Genomic DNA, 19,653 nt, shown 5'->3' with positions numbered 1-19,653 from the left:
GAGGGTGAACTTGCATGTCTACCATGGCCATCACAGTCACCAGATATTATTGAGCCTTTGGGGGTCTATATAACTACTAGATATCAATTCATAAAGAATAAATTCTTTTAATAAATCAAAATATATCCATAGCGTTAGAATAATATTAATCTCAGCGATGAATAAAGTGTGTACAAAAACTTGTAAAAAAAGAAGGATAAAGTTTTTTTTTGCAGTCATGCAGAGATGAGATTCTTATCGTGCATGTGCTAGGAGAAGAAATCACGGTGTTAAAGAAATGTGGGGGGAAGGTAAAACCCCACAAGTCTTTGTCGGCTATTTTGGAGGGAAATCTGCATGATCACTATACACAGTCATTGTCGTTAACTGAACTTGCTGATGTTTTACAGGAAGAATGATACAAGATTCCCTTGAAAAGTATACAGTACCTCTGTTTACCATCCTGAGGAGACTACAAGCTGTTTTGAATGCTGGTTTTCCTACACCATATTAGTTACAGCAATATGTTTTTACTTCAGTGTTTCCATATTTTTGCCCAGCACGTGCCATCACAGTCACCAGATATTATTGAGCCTATATTCAGCATCCATACACCATTTTCGTTAAATGCTCACACTAGCTGCATGTGAGCAGCCTACCAAATGCTCAGTTTCTAAAATTGAATCTTTCAGGTGCCGAGCCATAACCTTTATCAAAATCTGATCAATCAGCTGCTTTTCCCATTATGTCACTAAGCATTTTTACATGTGGAAAAACAGTTTTGGGGCACTTTATTTTCTCCAGCATCAGCCAAGCATATGCCATGAAATTTGTCTCTGGACAAGCTCATTGCTTTAGATAAGCGGTGGTCATAATGTAATGGTTCGTAGGTTATATGATATGGCTAAATTTTAATAATGTATGTATAAATTATATAACATTTTTTTAAATGTGAAGTATGAAGCTTCTATTATGTGTTGATTTATTCAGTGTATTAAATTGATAGTTATCATATCTCCAAAAGAGTAATAAGAAATTTCACTCTGTATGTTGCTTTATTATTATAGCTTTTGAATTACTTGTGACTAGCTTTTGAATTACTTGTGAATTAACAACACAATATTTTAAATTTTTTTAAAGCAGTTAGAAGCATAAAGTGTAAATGCTTTGTTAAAACTTGATTCTAAGATAATATTAAGAACGAAATAATATCGTAGCTTCAGTAGATACAGTGTTCATTAAAAAATGGAAGTATCATAAAAAATTTATTTAGAAACCTCAAGATTAAGTTTTGGGGAAAAGTAAGGCTACAGTCCAGTTTAAATAATAAGCGTACTTTCTGGTCAAACTGAATGTTCAAAGTTGGGGTTCAAGTAAATATTCAAAATGGTGCCTTCAGCACTGATGTATTTTTAGTATGAATCATGACCGATTTCATATATCGAACCAAAGTGTCCAGGGAGATTTCTGTGCACATTGTTTGAATCTCATGTCAAAGTATATCCAGATTATATGGTTTACTATGGTACATTTCATCTCTTACTGTGCTAAGAAAATGACTGGCATAAAGTCGGGAGCATGCAAAAAACTTGTTTGGTGCTCTGCATACTGTCCACTCTCATGGTACATTCTGATCTTGGTATATTTGCACATTCCTATGATAATGCAAAGCACCATCCTGTTGGTGATAAAGTCTGTCATTTCCACACATGGCAGTTAAAATGGAATCAACAAACAGTGTTAGGTATTTTTCTCCAGTTATGGTACATTCAAAATGTAAAAGCCTAATGAGTTTCCCTAGGATATAGTCCACGCTACATATTCATAGTAGATAAAGTCACAGCCTTCCCAACACTAATATGAAGATTATTTTCAGTCCACTGCACGTAGTTACGCCTATTGCATTACCATTAAATTTGAATTGTACTTCTACCCATTAATCCCAGTCCACATGTAACCATCTCCAAACCCATTCACAAAACTGCACCCTGTAATCTGAATCACCATCACTTGACTGTTGCACCAGCCTTGGTATGTATGCACACAATTCACCTTTCTTCATGATGCATGGCATACTGCTAGCATATACATCATTCTCGTGTGTCCCTTGCCTTGAAGAATTTTGTTACAAGCTGAAATAATCTTAGCACCACAAATGAAGATTCATCTCTTGTAGCTGTTGTCTGCCTTTCTGCACATCACACACTGTTCTATGAAACTTGAATTTGTATTGTAGACATGTAATTGTTAACCTTGAAGGTACACCAGTCCCATATTCACATCTCCACATTTGTTTCTGAACCACAGCAACATTTGTAAACTTCCAGCACCCCTTAATAACTTGCTTCTAGTCTTCAAAACTCAAAAGTGCATCTGCCATTTTGATGTTGCTGTCTTGGCAGTAACTGCATTGTGCAGCCAGATAAGATGATTTTGCCTTCACCTGTTAAGGAAATACACTTTTTTTTTTCCTCCAGAAATTCAACTTTATAGAAAGGGAAATTAATTTTCTGTGACAATTCAAATGTGTATACATTTTTTATGCACCCTGTATTTTAAAATTCTTGAGCTTGAAATCTTGATCTGTACATAAAGTCTAACTCTACTTCAGATTACATTTTTATTTTTAGCTGGTTATTATCCATAAAAAATATCCAGCTTTTTTTTTCGAGCTGTTTAATTTCTTATGTAAATGATATTGTATGAAATGCGATTGTTAAAGAATTTGTCATATAAAATCATAATGAATATTAATAAAATCAACAAAATCCACTGCATAATTTTGCATCCAGTATCTGGTATTCAAAAAGTCAAAGGCCAAAAGATAATCTTTATTGAATGCTTTCAATTGATATGCATTAATAATATGAAACTTTTTCATGTTTAAATTTAAATTGAATCAAAATTTGCTTAAATAATTTTAAATTATTTACTTTATATTATGTTATTTTACTTTGTCTAAATTTTTATGGTATTATCTCTGTGAAAGTTCACAACCATCAAACCACAAAAATTGACGAAGATCCTGCGAATGTTGCACCTGTTGTTCCTGTGGAATTCTGAAAGAGCTAACATCTCTTAATATTCGACCTGCTTCATTTTTGCACTTTGTAAAAAGACTTTCATTGATTTCTAGTATTTTGGTAGGCCCTCTGATCTGTTTAGAATGATATAAATGCAAACTTCCAGTAGGTAGTTCTTGCAGTCCATTACTGTTTTTCTGGCCATATTCAGCTGACCACATTGTGTCCATTAATACACACTTTATTGCTGGTAAAATCCCATAACTTTGAAATTAATCTGCTGCTCTGAAAAAGACAAATCTCAAAATTTAATCCCCCCCAAATGCAAGAAAAAATACAGCACTAACAGTTCATTTATATCTTTAATCATAAAAACAAAAGGTGACATATTGAGAATGAGGCAGAGTTATATCAAAAGAACAGACCTTTTGAGTGTTTGTTATGTTACACTTATCCATAATTGCTGCTAAATCATGCTGCTCTGTATCAAGCTTTACAGCCAATGAGATAATACGTAAGTACCATTTTTGTAACTTACTTATGGTATTTTTAATTTAATTAATTTATTTATTTTGCCATTTCATTGCTTATTTGTCAATTCCTGATTTTGAACTGTATGTTTGTGCATTATAATTTTTGATAGAAAAATTAAATTTGAAAATTTTGGTATTATGCAATGATTTTATTTTTAACCGTATCCTTTTTCTTGGTATTGTTTTTATCTATATTCTATTCTCAAGTGCATTATTAAAAATTAGTTTCAATATTTTCATACATGCTTTTCAGCATTTAACGAACAAGTAGGCATGTTGACCTTATATCCTTATATAGATTGAAATATAATTATTCTAATTTAAAATTAGACAAAAAGCAATCCTAGATTGGCATAGATTTTGAATAAAGCTGTTATTGATATTAAGGGTGATCTCAAAGAAGATGGTGGAATGAATGCCTGATCACCCTTGAAGTCAGCACAGTTTATTGAAAATCAATGCTAATCTCTTCCCCCCCTGAAGGCGAAGATTTAATACATTAGTGTTATTCTCTTTCAGTTAAATTCTTCTTATATTTTAATTATATATTAATAGGTTAATCCTGCTGTTCTGTCCTTCTATTATATAGGCATGTGCATTATTTATGTATGATTGTTGTTCAGTTCTGCAGAGTAATTAGCAGAAGCTGGAATACTAAAAATATGGATTATTTGTTATGAGACTTGATTACACCTGTGTACATATACGTTCATTAACATACTTACGTTATTAAGAGCAAGATTTAAAAAAAAAATTCATTAATATCTGTATGTCCGTGAAAATATAATTTACAGTAATAGTATTTAATATCAACAAACCATACATCTATTGAAATACTACTGAAAGTGGACATGTCAGATGTACTTTATATGAAGGAGGTTTGCCATTTACATTATATTAATTTTTATGCTGTTTAAGATATTTTTATTAGTCTGGTGTACATTATTACTGTAAATTATTTTTATTTTTCTATGGCTTTTAATATAAATGGTTGTAAAATTTGTGTTTTCATAATTATTATTTACTGCTTGATATTTCTGCTGTAATTAACTACATATTGTGGTTATTGCAATAAAATTTTATTGATGTAATTATGTTTTTAGACAAAAGCTCACTTTTACTTTTCATTGCTTCCATTTAGTGGGTTATGCTTTATTGTAACTTGTTTTGTATTTATTCAGATGTGCTGCTGGCTATCGAGGAACACCAGTGCAGCCAAGTGGAAGGTGTGAACCTATAGGGGGTAAGGATCTTTTTTTTTAATAAAAAATTTTCTAATTTGCTAGTATCTAGGTATTTTCAAAATATATTCATTAATGAACCATGTATGCAAATTGCTGGTTTTGTAATATTATTATCACAAACTATTTACTTCCAGAATTGTTTAATAATAAATAGTTATCAACTTTTTTGTTATAGTATGCTATCTTGCAATTTGTTATTTTTACTAGTTTTTTGCAACTTTGAAAGATTTAAACTCATCTTTTGTATTATTTATAATAATTTGTAAACATGAAGGCAAATTATTAAAATATTTTTTCAGCATTTTAGTAATTTAGGCAGTCCTTAATTTCATGTCTGAAATGTAAAATATTAAGCATGATATTTGATATAAGTCTTCTAATGCTTCATACATATTATAATTTGCTAATCTACTATTAGTAGCAGAAATTGTAAATTTTTAATTTACTTTAAGAAAAATACTAACCACTGAAGTTATTATATCAGAATATATAGAAATTGTTAACTGTTTCAGTTTAACATCATTGTGCTAAGAAGTTAATACATATATCTTTAAATAAATGCAGAATCAGCATAATTGCTCTTAAATAATTAAAAGATAACATTGAATGGCTGATACATGTAGCATTATTTAAGTGTAATTCCAAGTTACTACAAAATTCTAAGATAAAAATCGAGAGTCCAGATAAAAATATAGAATCAAGAGAAAATGATGTTTGGATGAAATTTTAAAAATGAAAATCTGAAATAAGTATAATATATACATTCCATGGAAATTTTCATTGAGAAAGAAAACATTTGTTCATTCTTGTAGAAATATTTTAAGATTCCCTATAAGGAAATTTAGGAGATTTTGTAAAAGAGATTTGAGTTTTCCATGGCATATAGTTTTCATGTGTCTTTTTGTGTCATCACGTCTTCTAAACTTTAGTTTGGGTTCATTTTATAGAACTTGTGAGCACAGGTACTTTTTATAATTTATCTATAAATACTAAGCACATTAACAATTACCACATGATGTAGCTCTCATAGTGAAGTAAAATTTTGCTAATATTCAAAATTTTTTGTAGGAAAAATTTAAATCAAAATATTTATTTCAGATAAGTTGGCTTTATTCAAAATTGTGTTTATTTTTTACTACCTAATCCATAAATAACAGTTATAGAAAATTTGATATGAGATATCTTTCTAACAATGTAATACTGATGTTTCACTTCAGTGTTATTAAAAAATATTGGTGCATGTTCAGTGATTAATGTAAATACTTCATTTGGGATGAAAAGGAATGTACATATAATGTAGGTTACCTCGATAACTCCACTTAAAATTTTTAAATACACAATACTAATAGATGATGCTGTAAAAATTTCTGAAAATGTGTGCAAGTTTGTCATAAGAGTATCTACATGGTTAATCGTAGATATCAGTTTTGCTTAGTTGCCTATTTTTCCTTCAAATTTTGCTTAAAGCTGAATGTGCCTTTTACATTAATAATCAGAGGTGACTGTAATTGAGTTCCTGTGAATGTCCTTTTCCTGTTGTATTTTGTCCTTTTGTAATTTATAAATTTCTTTGCAGCCTTTTTTATTTAAACTTTTCTTTTAAAAAATTTTAGCCCCTTACCAGAAGCCTCTTGATGATAGGACTGAAAATTAAATACATTATGGTTTTATGCATAGTAAATGAGGATTTTTTTTTAATTTTCATTATCTGTGCTATGGTTACTAACAGAATAATTTTATATTTTTCCTCTATTTACAATGTGCTATTATGAATTTGGTATTCCAGTGGGTTCTCTTGATTAAAATTACTGGCAGCTGTTATTACAGTACCTTTATTAGAATACATGGTTGATCAAACAATTATATTTTTTTATTTTATTTCTCAAACAATGTAATTGATTATTAGCTTTTAGATATGTATTTTTAATAAGTCATTATTTTTTTCTTTTCCTTTGTTTTGTTGTCAGAGTTCATTAAAATTGTTGTGTTAATACTAATATTAAATTTAACATGTATATTAATGCACAGGTTATTATTTTAAATTCTGGTTTTCTGTTTTGATTTACATTAATCATTTTTAGGTACCTTTTTTGGTTAAAAATGACACTTAAAGTTCTCTTTAAATTTAATAAAATACACTTGAGTATACCAGACTAATTGTAATTTTTATATAACTCTTATTTCTTCCTTTGTTTTTTGCAATTTAATGTTCCACTGCAGTATTTATCCTTGTAACAACAGAGCAGAATTTCAAAGATCAATTCCATAGGCTCTCTTCTGAAGATAACAGTTGAACCCACAAATGTGGTAAAGCATGTTGGTGAGCAGGTGGTGATACATTGCCAAATCCGCAGCGATTTACCATTTCGAGTTGTCTGGCTTCATAACAACGACACAGTTCATGCTTCAAAATCAAGAGTTTTTGTCAACAGCACTGCCAAAGGGAGCACCTTAACAATTTCTAATGTTTCTAGGCAACATCAGGGATTGTACACTTGTCGGGCCATTTCGAAAAACAGAAGTATCCAGAAAGTGGCCAAGCTCACAGTTTTGGGTAAAAAACTAATGAAATAAGAGGACTGTACTTTGGCACACATAATGTGGAATTTTTGTAGATGAACTTTAGCTTCTGAGCATTGTGCTTTCTTCACTGTTTGCCTATATGTTTCAGAATGTGAAAACATTTTGGTTTGGTAAAATACCACTGTTGTGTTAGTCCAGTATCTAAAATGTATGTTGCTGTGGTTGCTTCTTTTTATAAGTGCTAGTAAAGAATTCTTATTGAATGTGGAATGTTTTCTGTTTTAAAAGTGTTTTCCTTTCGCATATTTCTGTAATATCTGTTGCAACTGTCTTTTCTATTGTTGCTTTTGTGTCATCTGGATTTTAATGAATCTTTGTGAAATTTATACTTCTTTGCTACTTGCTTAAATGGTAGTAAAAGCAGCTAATATGGTATAGAAATAGCCGGTTATAATAGTTTTACTAGGAAGTTAGTGTTATCTGTACTTATACTGTGACTTACACTTATTTGTATTGAAAGTGATAATATATTTCATTATTAATATTTTTCAATTTTATAATTATCCCCATTTTGTATAAATCTTTTGCTCAATCAGTGATAGTTCTGAATAAAGTTATTTTTATTTCCTATAGCCACTTTTAAAATTGATTTCAAGAATTTGCAATTTAAACACAGTTTTATTTAAAAGATATTGAATATTTAACACCAAAATATTATTAATTTTATTATTGTTAATTTGATGTTACATAAATTATCCCTTATATTAAGTAAGTCACTTACACTATTGTATACCTGAATTTTACTGCATTTAAAAAATAAATTCTTTGCCATATATAATAAACTGATATTTGCAAAAAACGTATATGTAAACATCTCTGAGTTCAAGATATCTTACCTTTTTCTTGACTTTGCTTTGTTACCTGTGTTTTCAAATTAACATTATTGTAGTGATAAAATTAGTTCTCTGTATTAACACCTTTTGCTTTGTGCCAAAGTTTTTTTTATACTTTGTTCATTGCATATAATATTTATATTTGTTACTTAATATATTTATAATTATTCCATGAAGTATTTATGTGTATTATTTTTAATGTTCTAATTAATAATTCTTCAGAAACTTTAATAAAATAAACTTCAAGAATTAAAAATGAATAATGAAATAATGTTATGCCTTTTATGTAAAGCAGATTTTAACAATGCTAGAAAGCCTTGTTTATATATCAAATTATTTTGCTTGTAAAAGTATATTATACAAAGCTAGTTCAGCTGCAGGTATGTGAATTTCCTATGTTCAGAGTATTTTGATAAGTAACATGTATATTAATAAAGATTTTATAAAACAGAAAAAAAAAGTCAAGTGAACATTTATGTTTTTCATTTTATTTCAAGCTATAATGGAAGGAGGCATATAAAAAAAGCAGACATTTTTAACATAAGTATTTACATATACTTGAGTTATCTCTGGGAGTTTGATAACTTCTTATTTCTAATAATAAATGTGAAAACTGACTGCATGGAAAATCCAGAGCTGTCTTTTTGTATGTATCAAATGGAAACTTATTATTTAGCAGAATCTTTTATTTTAAAAAAAAAATGTAACTTCATTGTAAATTAACCTTAATTCATGCTATTTGTTTTTCACATATGTTTCCTATGTAGAAATTCAGAAACTGGATGTGTCGTAATAGGTAACAACCAGGAAAGACAATACTACGCTTTAAAATTATTTTCGACTTTTATATAAACTGAATTTTTAAAACATTAGGCACATTTAATTAACAGTATTTCTAATAATAAATGTGAAAACTGACTGCATGGAAAATCCAGAGCTGTCTTTTTGTATGTAACAAATAGAAACTTATTATTTAGCAGAATCTTTTATTTAAAAAAAAAATGTAACATCATTGTAAATTAACCTTAATTCATGCTATTTGTTTTTCACATATGTTTCCTATGTAGAAATTCAGAAACTGGATGTGTCATAATAGGTAACAACCAGGAAAGACAATAGTACGCTTTAAAATTATTTTTGACTTTTATATAAACTGAATTTTTAAAACATTAGGCACATTTAATTAACAGTATGTAATACATTCATATGCACAGTAACTTCAGTTACTTGGTGAATGTGAGATCAATGAAATTGGAAAATTTGAGCTACGCTATCCTCTTCATTGGATGATGATGATGTAAAACATTTAGTAAGATTCATATAAGTCTCAGGAGAGTGATAAATTTTAGGGAGGTATGTGTGAGCCCTTTATTAAACTTGTCTCTAATTTATAAGTTCCTTGTTCATTTTGTGTACGTATTCCAAGAAATATGTATGTCTTAAGTGTCATAATCATTCTTTGACTAGCATTAATCTTTCTTTTTGTGCAGGATGACATTCCTAACAGTTTAAAAAAATAGCTAATGAAAAAAAGTCATAATGAAGACTATCGCTACTTTTAACACTGAGGCTGAGTGAGCTTTCATCTTGATGAACAATAATTTCATCATAGTAATCATAATAATCATGATAAGATCTTCTTTTATTATATGACATGTTTCAGATCCTTAAACAAAAAACCTTTAAAAAATTTAAACCTTATATTAAAATCCTTTCTTCCCCTTGAAAAATCATTGTTATTTTTAGAACCTCCTAGAAGATCAATTAATGTAAAATAAAAAAATAATGGATGACAGCCTCTAGAATAAGTTGTTCTGCATAATTAAATCGACTCATCATTTTCTGTAATTTATGCGATAGTTTACGATTTAAATTTTTTTATGTTTGCAGATATTTGTATGCTTTTTCTTGAAATGGAATATTTAATTACAATCTGATATTTCATAAGATAAAATGCAAGCCTTTTGTTAAAATTTTCAACTCTGAACACTGTTCAGATTTATTCAGTAAGGCTTAAATCATGCAATTATAGGATTCATTGAATGTTTATAAATCAAAAATCTTCGAAGCTCTGCACTGCTCAGATGTATTCAGTAAACTTTAAAACATATAATTATAGGATTCATCTGAGTATTTATAAATCAGTAGAATTTCATTAAAATAGTTCTTGAACACTTATGCTGATGTAGAAGCTATATTATCCTGCTGATATAAACTACCATCTCGGAGAAATTTTTAAAGAAGTGCGCATGGTCTAAAATGAGATTTGAATATGTTACATTTCCATTGCACTTTAATATACTTCTTGAAAATATATTCAGCACCATAAGATTGCTTGCACTATCTTATATAACATTTGCTGGTAGATAAATCCATAAATCTTAGTCTCTTGGATAGATATGGTGCAAGCAGCTGAAAACAGACTATATTTGACCAAGCTACACTGTGCTCGTCATCCATTTTCCATTGATGATATTCTTATTCTTGTATGAGGTTTATTATCTTCTGGGATCTACATTGGCTAATGACTGTCAAATTACAGAAATGAAATGCAGCACATGCTTTGTAAATCTACTAATTGATGGCTTAATCATTGCCAGACTTAATTTGGATATGATCTCCTAAAGTAAAACTAGGTTTCTCTTGAAATATATTTTTACTGAAATGAACTCTATGCTTTTACTGAATTGTATAATTTGACTATGTACAGTTTATCTTATGTAAATAAAAAGATGGGTTTAATTTTATATTTTAGTATTTTATTCTAATTAAAATAAACATTCGAGTATGGATATTCTTACCCATACTTGAACGTTTATCTTCTTGTTCATTTAAAATAAAACTAATTTAATTATTAAGTCAAAAAGTACATTTTTAAAACTCAATATATTAAATAAATCTTTAAATATGATATCGGTGCAAACATGTCTTGCACTCAATTATTAATGATTTTGTAATTATAAATGAACTCTGGATTTAATATATAAAATTTTTATAAGTAAAATAATTTGAAATTATGAGTGTGTTTTATGAAGCAACTGACATTTTGATTAAATAACAACATAAAAGTTTGTATACTTTATATTTAAGTAAAATCTGTGAAGTTTCTGAAGAATTATTTTCTAATTAAAAATTAATATATATGGTTTTCACTTTAAATGTACAAATATTCATACCAGGCTAGGGTTTCAAGTATTATTAAAAATAACATCTGAGGAATTTCAGAAGACATAAGATATATAATATAAAATATAAAGAAACCACTTATATTTTACACTTAAGAAATATCATTGTTTACTCTTATTGAACAACACATTTTTTATGACAGGCTAAATGAAAATGAATTTTATATTGTAGCAGATCATTTACTATAATGTAAATTTTTACTTAGAGGGAAGAAGGACCTTTTGATTAAATGACATCAATAATTCTTTGGTAGATTGAAATATATTATAGGAACTACTTTCTGAAGACGAGTGGTTTTGTAGCTAAGTAATACTAAAATATGAAATTATAGTTTTCATACTTTAAAATCAGTTTCCACATTTGAAGATCAGAGGTGATCAGATTCTATCTATACAGAGAGCAATTTAAGATATATATTGGTGCCACAAGCTGTGAGATGTTTTATTTTGCCATAAGTTAGGAATATATTCTGCAAATAACAACTGCCGGTTATCTCAAGATAGTTATAATAAATATTTCTAATTGTCTTTGTTTATAGTGTTACTGTTGCAGGTATAAAAATGAATGTAAGATGACCCTTATTAAAAAAAGTAAGCTTCTTGTGGTATTAATTTCAAGTCCTAAGAGAGAAGTGCGAAAATAAATACTAATTGAGAAATTGTGTCAATAATGATAAATTTTATTAACCTTTCTGGTATGGGCTACATATGTATCGCAGGCTACCACTTAATCATCACTTTAGTACAAGTTGGTAAAATCTTCATGAGTGCCTATCAAAAGCATCAGTTCTACTAAAGTGAATTTTCAATGAAACTGTTATTTCTAACAAATCTTGTGATATTTGTGAGATGTTAAAATATCCTAAGTATGTATTCTTCAAGAACTCCTCAGTTTGGTAATAATGGCAATAAAAAGTTTTGTTAATTTTGCTGTGAGCCATAAAAATAGTACTTTAAAGAGTCACATGAAATTGATAGTCACCTTTAATCTCCCTAATTATGGACGTCATTCAGTACGAAAATGTAATAATTAAGAGAAAAGTTGAGGATAGTTTTTGAATGTAATCTTGTGTAAGAACTCATGTGATGCATTTATTTCAAGACAAGCTCATTGATCCAAGCAAGAAATTAAATATCAGAAAATTGATAATATAGAATATCCTGTAAAACTTTAAGAAATCTTATAAGTTTTTGCATAAGAAAAAAGGAAATTATAATAAAAAAATCAGTATATTTCATGGAAAATTTTTTACTTCTAAGTAAAAAATTTTTAATATCCTGCAAAACTTTTAGAAATCTTATAGGATTTTGCATACGAAAAAAGGAAATTATAATAAAAAAATCAGTATATTTCATGGAAAATTTTTGACTTTCCAGACGTAAGAAATTTTTTATTAAAATGATTAATACTCGAGTTTTATGCTTTGTATATCTGTTTTTTCCCCCTTCCTTTTTCAAGTCAGTTGTGAACTTTATAAAAAAATAATAAAAGTAACAAAAATGAAAGTTATCTTGTTTAACAACATTCCTGTAAGTTTATTTATATATTTAATATTAGATTAGAGTTTCATTTGTCAAAGCAAATTTAAGAGCAAGAATAATACAGCTTTAGTGTTTTCAAAGAAGCAAATAGCACATCTCATTTTTTAAGCAGTACTTGCTATTAAGAAAAGTTTGGAAAAGAGCTGCATTTAAAAAATATTTGTCAAACAATTAATGAAAGAAAAACACAATTTAATTTTCATTCTTGAAATTATTTCCTGACTATAAGTGATCCATATACGTTTGAAGAAAAAACACTCTGCTTTATATTTAGCAATAAGGATAACAGATATTACTAATGCTTATCTAATTGGATAACTCAGATTCTTTGAAATGAAAATGCTAAGCATGATCTTAATTCTAATGTTAAAACTGATTATGATTTCGCTTTTAATATTGCCTTGAATTTATCACGTTTAACTAAAATATCAGCTTTCATTGTTCTGCTTTATTATTCATTCTAGTAAGTTATGTATGAAGCAATTTTTTAAATGCTTGTTAATTTTATAGGTGTAAGCCCAACTATCCGTGTAAGAGTTGAAGAACCAAGAACACAACGTGTTCCTGTGGGTGCTACTGTGACATTTAGATGTATTGGTGTCAGTCAAATTCATGGTGTAAGTTCTTTGTATTTTGTATAACAAAAGGCTTGCAAAATACTTGCTTTATCAAACTAATTGATGTAGATAGCCTGGAGTTACCCCTCCTCCACTCTAAGGTAATGGCATGGTTAGACAGGTTTTCCATAAAGGAAAAAATGGAAATTACCTCTTTTCGTATGTATGGTTTTTACGATATTAAGTGTATTTTACATGAAATAAGAATAAAGAATTCTGCTTTTTAAGATTTTTTTTTTTTTTTTTTTTTTTTTTTTAAAAAAAACACTAGAACAGCCGAATTTCAGACTAACTGAAAACCGCCATTGGGGGTCAATTTGACCCTCATAAGAAATGTAAGTAGAAACACAGTAAATGATTGAAATAATGTTGAAATGACCACATAAAAGAGTTTTTAGAGGTTTTTACTTATTTTATACTTTAGAATTTTTTTCATGCAATTAGTGCAAATTAGCACACACTATCTTTCAATGTAAGATGACAAAAACAAAAACAAAATCTATGAAAAACAAAAAAAAAAAAAAAAAAGATACAAATGAAAAAAATTACAAAAAAACATAAATTGGGAATAAACACACAATGTTTTCCAAAGTTTGTTATACATTACCACAGGTGATACAATATGAACGCTTGACAGTGACAGCAACACATTTACCACAAATTGGTTTCTGGCATCCCTCACAGCTGACAACTGTCTTGTTTTGTACCTTGCAACTTTGAAATGCACATTTCTTTCGTTTAAATGTCTGTATTTGAGCAATAGGGGGCATCTGTTGCGTAGTGCACCAACTCGTAGTTCTTCCACGAATGCAAGAATAATTTCTCGACAAGAAATAAAGGTGCCCAAGAATTCTTTGAATATAATCCAAGCATTGAGTGCAGCTATGTCAAGGATGTTGTAAAAAACATGTACAGGCCATCTGTGACTACTTGTACTATATTTCCTCAGCATCTGATCTGCGACATCAACGCCACATTTTGTACTGTTGTAGTAAGTGACAGTGTTCGGTTTTTTCTTTATGCTGTCGTCAACAAACACATTACTGTGCACCGTCCTCAGAATCATGACATTCATTTTGCTCTTGCACCTATATATTGTGAGTGTTTTGTCTCCATTTTTCAGATGAATATCGTGCCGAAGAAGTGTCACGAGCGATATGGGATAATTCTCGCTTATTCAGACGCATCCTTCTGACAGTTGTGGTTTTTTTCGCAGAAAGTTCATCTGCAAGTTTCACAGAAGAAAAAATTGTTAGTTGTGACATTGAGTCCGGAGTTTAGATGTGGTTGCAGTAATTTGAGAACTACAATTTCCCCAAGTTGTAAATTAGTTGGTCGTTCTTCATCCTTGCCCAGATAAGGATAACCATTCAAAACATATTTGGATTTTGCATCAGTTGCTAGCCAGAATTTGATGCCAAACTTGTTCCGGTTTATTCGCCATGTATTGGATAAATCTACATCTTGATTTACAAGGCAACAATTGTTCATCAACGGTTATTTTTGGTCCAGAGTTATAGCATAAATAACAGTTTTCCGTTAGCTTGTACCAGATTTTAGAAGCGAGAGCAAATTTGTTAGTGGTGAGACGGTCAGCTCTGGTGCTTCGGACATCGATTCTGAGATACCACATTATTTCACGGAACCGATTGCGTGACATTGTTTCTTTGAACACAGGTGGTCCCCAATTCTTGTTCCGCAAAACATATAAAAATATGTCGTTTTTCTTATGAGGGTCAAAATTACCCCAGTTGGCTGTTTTAGGTATATCTGCGATTATTTATTTAAATAATTAACGTAGAAATATGAAAAATTGGCATAGTATACTTGGAAACATTTTAGAAAAAGTAAAAAAATATCAGCTTCGAAGCTCAGCTGCATGTTAAAAAAAAACGCGGAAAATTGGAAAAAAAGGTAAAAATGACCCCAACAGCGCTTCTAGTGTTAAATTATGTTGAAAAATAATAATACACACCTGTAACTATAGAAGTACAGCTTTCTTTTTTTTTAATTATTTTTTAACTTATATGTGTAACTTCTTGTGTAGTTTGTTAACTTAATAACTTCTGTACTTTAAAAGCAGACTCAGCTAATGAGTGTACCTCAAGAATTCAAAATTTTCATTATTACATTTTTAAACAGTTCACATGACATTCAGCTAGCACAGTAACACATGCATCACAACAACGGAATCGCATAGCATGAGCACCGTTAAAGTTATAGTTTTTTTTTTTCCCCACTGTTAGTCAGGCTGCGAGACACAAATGATACAGGCTTACCCTTTTGAATTAGACACAATCCTAGGCCATCTTTCGAACTATCACACTATATAATTATATCCTCATTACCACTGAAAACTTTTAAAATTGGAGCTTTGGTTAGCAGTTGTTTGATGTTGTTAAATGACTCTTCCTGAGTTTCTCCCCAGTTAAATTCTACCTTTTCTTGAATGATTTCTCTTAAAGGAGCAGTAACTTTAGATACATTAGGTATGAATTTCGACAGAAAATTTAACATTCCTAACAATATGAACATGTGATATATTAAATAAAATGCAGAATAAAATTAGTAGTATATATGATAAATAAAATGCAGAATGGAATTAGTAGTATTGTAATTTGTGTGCATTAATATTTAAAAAATATTATAGCTTATAAAAATGTGAATAAAAAACTAGTAGTAATTAATCTCTCAGTATCTCATAATTAATACAGGTTTCAAGGATTCTCTGATCTGGAAACCTTGAAATATTATCAACTTAACTACAGTTCATTCAATATCATAATTCATTTGCTTTTTTAGAAATCTTTTAGTACAAAGAAAAATTTTACTTAATCCATGAATGAATGTCCTGAATGTCATTTCCTGAACAGAGATTTATTTCACAGTCTGCTATTATTGTATGCCAAATACTGTTGTAACTTATCGTTATAAAGCATATTATATATATATATGTATTACTACTATTATTATTACTTCTATTATATTTAGTACTATTATTTACTACTACACATACTATTATTGTATGCCAAACACTGTTGTAACTGAATATTATAAAGCATAGTATATATATCCATAGTAATAGGCATATATATATAATAATAATAGGCTAAAAATAAAAAAAAAAGTCCTGCGCTATAGCTGATTACCAAGTTAACATTACTAGCATACGACGCAATCAGATTACTTCCTCTTCAATATAGGATAACTACGCATCGACACTGCTCCGTCTTTTTTCCTTTGCTCTTATTATGACAATTAAGCCGGTAAGGATAGTTTCCTGCAGCCTGAAACCTCAATGGAAAATTTAATTCAGCTCTTCAAATCATCGTTTTGTGATAAATCCAAGATAATGTGAAAGAAGTGAATCATCAAGTTTGTTTTTTCAGTGTTTAAAAAATAACAGATTATTCTTCTGTGGTGCAAGTGCTTCAAAAAATAATAATAATAATAATAATAATCACGCGTAGTGTTTACAGATTGAAAGTGATCTCTCGATAAATTGAGAAGTTCGAATGCCTAGTGAAAAGGAAATCATCAGTGAATTACCGTTTAGGAATTAAGCATTACAGCAGGTTCAAGGTTGATCTGAGTTAGTGTTTGCAAGTATGTGCGACAGAAAATTATTTGCACTTCCGCTTTTTCAACAGCTCAAAAATTATTACATTCGTGTGAATCTAGCTCAGGAACTAAATAATTTAATGTGCTGCAGATTCTATAGTTTTCATTTCAACTTTGGTTAAAATTTTCTGCAATTTGTTTTGAGAAAATCTGAAATTCTTGTTCATTAATTTTTCTAATTTTTCATAATTATGTGTGAGCAAATTAAGTAACTAATTTTAAGCTATTTAAATTATTCATAGGGAAGGATATTAAGATAAGTTTTTATGTTTATCCTAAGTTTTTTATGTTTTTGAAATTTTGTTGAGAATTTTGAATACTAATTTTATAGTTATTCTAAAAATGAAGTAGGTGTAAAAAATAAGTGAAATTATTACAGATACGTAATATGAAATTATGGTAAATGCATGTTAAATTTATGGGTGATTGTATGTTAAGTATAGTGTATGTCGAGGGAGTATTGGTTCCTTCAACAGAGGCCTGTTATTACCTCTGTACAGTTGTTCCTTTTACCCTCTTCATGCAAGATAATGTTGGAGGCTCTCATTTTATGAATGCTGTAAATTTTTCATATTATTATTATATATTTTTTTATTATGGAATGTATTAGTGCAGCTCTAAAAGGCCAGTTACCTTAATGCAAGGAACGGAGGCCTTTTCAAGTAACTGTCTAGGCACCCTGGGCCACCAGTGCAGAGAATACACTGGTTAGCTCAAGAGGACAGCCCTATTGATGGATATGTTTGTTTAGAAGTATTGCGAGGCTTCCAGTTTGGTAAAATCAGAAATTGTAAATGAAAGATGATAGCGGTGAAACCATAAATTCTGAAAATCTTAATCCAATTATTTATGATGTTAAATTATAATTTATCAGTATGGAAATGAGTATCATAAATATTTATGTGCATTACATTTAATTATAAGAAATGATTATGTAAACGTTTTTGTGATATTCTGTAATAACAAGAACCTTCCCTGAAGAAGTATGATTATGTGAACTCTCAAACAAAAAGACTTTTGGACTGAAATGTTGAAAAATTCAATAGGACTCTAAAAATTAAGAATCTATTTAAAAAAAAAAAAAAATTGATATTTATAAATAATACTTTACAGGATCAAAATTTTATTATTTATTTATATTTTTTTAAATTTGCTTGTGCTTTAACTCTTTTTCTTTAAAAAGGCTTCTCTGTCGCTACGCCTTTTTCTTTTTTGAAGGGGGGAATATGTAAGATAACAATGTATGAATCAAAATTATAGATTAAACTATAAAACATTAATTCTTCCTCTCTATTCTAAAATCGTAATAACTTCTTTGCATTGCGTCATTTCTAGATCACTCTATGATCGGCGCAGCTCTGATGACGTAATCATTGGGAACTGAAACTGTCCTTGTAAACCAAAACTTTTCTCCTCGCGTGCCCCCATCTTGCATAACTACGCACTTCAGCTTTTGCTCGCTACTGTGCTAAGATGTAATTTCGCTGGCTTGCTTTCTATCTCAACAATATCAAAAATGTAAATCTTCTGTGGAAAGGCACGACTAGAGTGCCAAGTGATTGTGGCCACAAATATCAATTGGAAATAAAAATAGAATTAAAACCGCCTCGACTGCCAAGTTCTTTAAATACTACGCAATCAAAAATCTTCTCCAATATGGGTCTAATCACGCAATGACAGTGTTCCGTCTTTTTCTTGTGATTTTATTATTACATATATATATGTATTACTACTATTATTATTACTTCTATTATATTTAGTACTATTATTTACTACTACGCATACTATTATTGTATGCCAAACACTGTTGTAACTGAATATTATAAAGCATAGTATATATATCCATAGTAATAGGCATATATATAATAATAATAATAGGCTAAAAATAAAAAAAAACAATTAAAAAAAAAAGTCCTGCGCTATAGCTGCTAGATTGACGTAAAATATCAAAGCAAGACAATTCCTAAACAATATTAATAATTGCATCTGTGTATAAGAGGTTTTACACAATATCAAAACAAATTTAAATAAGATTTCGTATTAGAACAAACTTGAAAAATAATAGTGTGAAAAGAAAAATATAGAAATTTAAAAATTAATCTCCTTATTAATCTAATTCTGAAACTCCAATTCAGAACTCATCAGGGGAAAATTAATTAAAGGCTTCACCAAAGTCGATTAATATGTTTAGAAAACATGTTTCGTTCTCCTGATTCATTTGAGATCAAAAACCCAAAAAAGTTCAATTAAATTTTCCTTTAAGACATTAGAATTCATATAAAACCGAAAAATCGAATCTAGTATGTACCATAATTTTCCCTGCTTGTTTTCGAAACACTTGGAAAAAGGCATAAAATATAACATTGTGCCAAATCGACTACTCAAAAAAATAAATAAAATTTTACATTATGCAAATTAAGAGCAAAACAAGTATATTTTAAACCAAATTGTCATTTAAACAACACACAAAAATTGGGTGGTCCTCAATTTAAA

General features: G+C 29.2%; 1 protein-coding gene across 27 annotated transcripts in view; it reads left to right on the top strand.

Moving 5' to 3' along the window:
- trol (terribly reduced optic lobes) overlaps positions 1 to 19,653 on the top strand; it is a 743,500-nt gene that overhangs the window by 612,427 nt on the left and 111,420 nt on the right. For 26 of the 27 annotated variants that reach the window (XM_085823935.1, XM_085823887.1, XM_085823928.1 and 23 more), the window contains 3 exons: positions 4,717 to 4,778; positions 7,049 to 7,333; positions 13,433 to 13,539. In XM_085823935.1, coding sequence (XP_085680061.1) covers positions 4,717 to 4,778; positions 7,049 to 7,333; positions 13,433 to 13,539 — 454 coding nt within the window. The remainder of the gene's footprint in view (positions 1 to 4,716; positions 4,779 to 7,048; positions 7,334 to 13,432; positions 13,540 to 19,653) is intronic. The other variant, XM_085823951.1, reaches the window with a different exon arrangement.

Source organism: Stegodyphus dumicola, chromosome 1 (genome assembly GCF_044657685.1).
Source record: "Stegodyphus dumicola isolate Sdum_Otavi_A_Nest chromosome 1, ASM4465768v1".
NCBI lineage: Eukaryota > Metazoa > Arthropoda > Arachnida > Araneae > Eresidae > Stegodyphus > Stegodyphus dumicola.
This window is presented reverse-complemented; position numbering and strand designations above follow the sequence as displayed.